The sequence below is a fragment of the Plasmodium malariae genome (genome assembly GCF_900090045.1).
Source record: "Plasmodium malariae genome assembly, chromosome: 7".
NCBI lineage: Eukaryota > Apicomplexa > Aconoidasida > Haemosporida > Plasmodiidae > Plasmodium > Plasmodium malariae.
The window spans coordinates 870,171-874,443 of record NC_041781.1 but is presented as its reverse complement, the minus strand read 5'-3'; the positions used below and the strand labels follow the sequence as shown (position 1 = coordinate 874,443).

At 32.2% G+C, this 4,273-nt stretch overlaps 1 protein-coding gene across 1 annotated transcript; it reads right to left on the bottom strand.

The window, feature by feature from the left end:
* Positions 1–383: 383 nt before the first annotated feature.
* PmUG01_07026400 (BSD-domain protein, putative) lies at positions 384–3,914 on the bottom strand (the record flags this gene model as incomplete). Its single annotated transcript, XM_029004002.1, has 1 exon — positions 384–3,914. The coding sequence occupies one exon, from the start codon at positions 3,912–3,914 to the stop codon at positions 384–386; it is 3,531 nt and encodes a 1,176-aa protein (XP_028860735.1).
* Between the last annotated feature and the right edge of the window lie 359 nt (positions 3,915–4,273).

The window sequence follows — 4,273 nt, the reverse complement described above, 5'->3', positions numbered from 1 at the left end:
TTATTTAACTGCTTTTGCAATTTTTTTATCTTTTTTTTTTTTTTTTTTTTCTTTTGTTTCATTTTTTTTCCTTTTGCCCCAGCAAAGAACATTTGTTTAGTCGAAGCATTTGTTACTAAGTAAATCCATTAGTAGACGCATATATACTTATTAAAAAAAAAGAAGAAAAGCAGTCCATACAAAACATAAGATAATAAATATGTGCCTCAAACATATGCATAAATGTGCGGGATACTTGAATGAATAACACAATTAATGCAAATGTGGTTAATACGTGTACATATGGCGCCAGTACGATACATAGTAAAGCTGGAGTAAGCACGTACGTACGTATGTATGCATGTAGGCATATACACATATATATATGTACATATGTACGGGCTTCAAATAATTGAAGCATTTAACAAGTCCTTTTCAAACTGCTCTAATTCCGCAGCGTCAAATTTATTCGAGTCTATATCAAATTCCATATCGTCAGCAAAATTTATATCGTCTATGTTTATATCATCTGATTTAAACAAGTCATATGTATCATTTTTTATTTTATTCGAACACACATCCACCAAGTTACCCTCAACATTCATCTTGTTCTTTATCTCTACATTTTTCCCGTGTTCATAATATTCGTTATTTCGTTTGCAGCTTATTTTATTAATATGCTCAACGGGCAGGGAATACTCCTTTACACTCACCGTCTCGTCTTCCTCTCCTTCCACTACTCTTTCCTCTTTCATTTTGTTCCTTTCCTTGGACAGCTCCAATATACTTGTACCGTGCTGGTTATTATGAACAAATGTATTCTCACCTTCCCATTCATTAGCTATTTCATTTGTAGAACCATTAGAATTAATATTGAAACTAAAGCTAAGCATATTGTTGCTACCGTAGTTTGAACCAGAATTATTTCCCCTATTTATGTAATTCTCATGGACGCCTAAAAAGTTTGCCTCCTTTGTAGAGGGAAATATAGAATCTACATGCCGCTTATATTTATTGCTATCCATTTCATTATTTTTACCATTCACGATGCTACTCACATCAATGTTATTACGAAATGAATGCAATGGTTCACTATTATTTTCCTTTAACTCAAAAATTAATGATTCATTTTTTTTTTTAAGATTATCAACCATAGGAACAAGCTTTTCTCTATTTTTCATGTCAGTAGAAACGACATTATCAAGTTCATTGGGGTAAAACAAAATTTCATCCGTCTTTATTCCTCCTGATAATATATTTTTTGTTGTTAAACTACACTTGTCAAGTTCGTTTCGTTTTGTTTCTATCTCGTGCGAGGAATACGCCTTTACTTTTCTGCATGAACCTTCCTCGATTGCCGTACCAATATGTACCATACCTTCCCATGGCAAGTTATCATGTATTGACACTGCTCCTACGTGTTCTACTTCTACGTGTTCTGCTTCTACGTGTTCTACTTCTACGTGTTCTACTTCTACACGTTCTGCTCCTACGTGTTCTTCTTCTACGTGTTCTACTTCTACACGTTCTGCTTCTATTCCTTTCCTATTTATAACATGTTCGTTCTCTTCCGTAGCGAATCTTTGCTGCTGCTTGTTCTCATTTCTACCTGAGTTATTTACTCTTATATTAGAATTACTATGGAACAGTTCATCTACTGTTAAATTACATATTCCCTGGTAAAAGCAGGAATGCTGGTCTATGTTACTCTGAACATCCATTCCGCAAATCCTTTCACTTACTTCATGTGATTCATTCAATAATTTTAAATTCTGTTCTGAATTAGGCTCTGATGGTATTTTATTGTTTTTATCATTTTTATCATTTTTATCATTTTTCTCGTTTTTGTCATTTTTTTCCTTCTGTAGAGGAGTACCCTCATTAATGAGCATCTCCTTTATTGGAGCACTTAAATTTGGTGCATCATTTAGTTTTACATTTTGCTCGGGCATATCACTATTTTGTTCTTCAAACGAAATGCTATCACAGTGAAATTTATCAGAGGATACGCCAGTGTCTTCTTTTTTGCTACCATTGCTGTTATTACACCATCGGGTGATATCACTACCATTATTACAACTTTTACGAGTATGCGTTTGATGAGCCAAAAAGTTGTTCAGGCTGCTCATCTTTTCGCTTAAGTGCATGTAAACATCTCTGTCCATATAGAAGTTTAACCCATTTATTTTGGTCTTCTTTATGGAACCTTTTCCATCAAATGACGACATTGATACGTATTCATCTGTACTGTTATCTTTCTTAGATAAACCAATTATATTATTATGAGGATTACCACGTAACGTAGTCCTTGAATATGTATCTCCTTCTTTGTTAAGTATCACCTTTTCTTTATTCTTTTTACTTATAGAATGATTTAACTCAAACAAACTATTTGAATTCGTATAGCTATTTATGTTATTTACACTTTTTAAATTAGCACAATTGTCTATAGTATCCAGGTGTATATCATGATCTCTTTTAGTAGCATAACTCTTCTCATCAAGTGAGTTTACTGCATTGTTTTCCTTTTCTAACCTCCCACCGGTGCTTACTCTGTTTGTTCCTTTACAGCTTTGGTTACTACATTGGTTACTACGTTCAGAGGATTTCTCGTTCTTTGGGATGCAAGCTTGGTCTATATTGATTTGAGCATTACCATCATTGGGACTGACGCGGAGATCACTATGTCGACTGCTTCGTCGACTGCTTCGTCGACTGCTTCGTCTACTGCTTCGTCTACTGCTTCGTCTACTGCTTCGTCGACTGTTTCGACTGCTTCTTCGAATGTTATTGTGTTCATCCCTGTGAAAGTTTCTCTGACTGTTGAATCCGCTGATATCCAAGGGAAAGGCCGAATTAGAGCTACCACTTAGCATGTTTATCTGTTCGTTTGACTGTTTGCTCATTTGTCTGCTCACATGCTTTTCGTAAATGGCATCGGCAATTTCGTTATATATAATATCAATGTTAAAAAAGTACGACTTCCAAAAATCAGTTTCATGCATATAAAAAGGAACTAAAAAATTTTTGGTGCTTAATAAATTATTATCTTCTTTCATGATTTGTTCACTTTGTTCTTTTTTCTTTAACCAGTTAAAATTATAATCCTGTAAAATATTGGTATTATATATTCTATTTCTATCTAAATTTAATTTTAATATTTTTTGATACACCTCTTTTTTCAAATTTTGATCAGGTAAATTTAATGGAAATCCTTGGTCGTATTTCTTCCTGTAAATTTTCGAAATCATAATATCTGCTTTTTTCCATGGAACAATTTTAGAGAGATAAAATTTTTTATTACTTGCTGATCTGTCGTCCGCATCGTTTCCAAGGTTACCACAGTTGTTCCCGCTGCTATTCTTATTACTATTGGTGCTGCTATTAATTTTGCTGCTTCCATAAGTGCTGCCACTGGTGCCACCATTTTCTCTGTTATTACCTCTGTTATTTCCTCTGTTATTTTCTCTGTTATTGCCACTGTTATTTCCACTATTATTGCCTCTGTTATTTCCACTATTATTGCCTCTGTTATTTCCTCTGTTATTTTCTCTGTTATTACCGCTGCTATTGCCTCTGTTATTACCGCTGTTATTGCTATCCCCACTTGTGTTATTCAGCTTATCTTTATATATATCCCCTACAATTTTTTTTATATTGTTAAAGCCGCTCATAAACTTTTCATTGTAATAGTGTAACTCCGAAAAGTCTTTATTATTTATATATTTATTATTTATGATATTTATTTTATCCTGTAAGCTATCTTTATAACTTTTGTCTTCATTGTTTTCACTTATTTTACCATCGCTATTATATTCTTCATTATTACAACTCGACTTAGTAATATTGTTTGTACCTAATTCTTGAAATGTCGTATTTAAATTTTCCGCTTTTTTTTTTATTTGGTCACTTACCTCTTTCCACAGGGAGTACATTGTTTATACACAAAAAAAGGGGAAAAAAATGGGCAAATATTCGGAGCAAAATTGGCAAAAATTAAGGAATAAATGAAAAAATTTAGATCAAATAATTCAAAAACAAGGGAACAATTCAAAAATGAACCTCCCCTACTGTTTTTCGTTCTTGAAAGGATGCACTTTTTAAAGGACAGGAAGTTCACCTTGCATAATGAGATTTATTAAGACAAAGAGGAAATTAATTCAACAAAAAATTCAAAAAAAGGGAAACGAAAAAAAAAATAAAATAAAAAAAAATAAAATAAAATAAAAAAAAATAAAATAAAATAAAATAAAAAAAAATAAAATAAAATAAAAAAAAATAAAATAAAATAAAA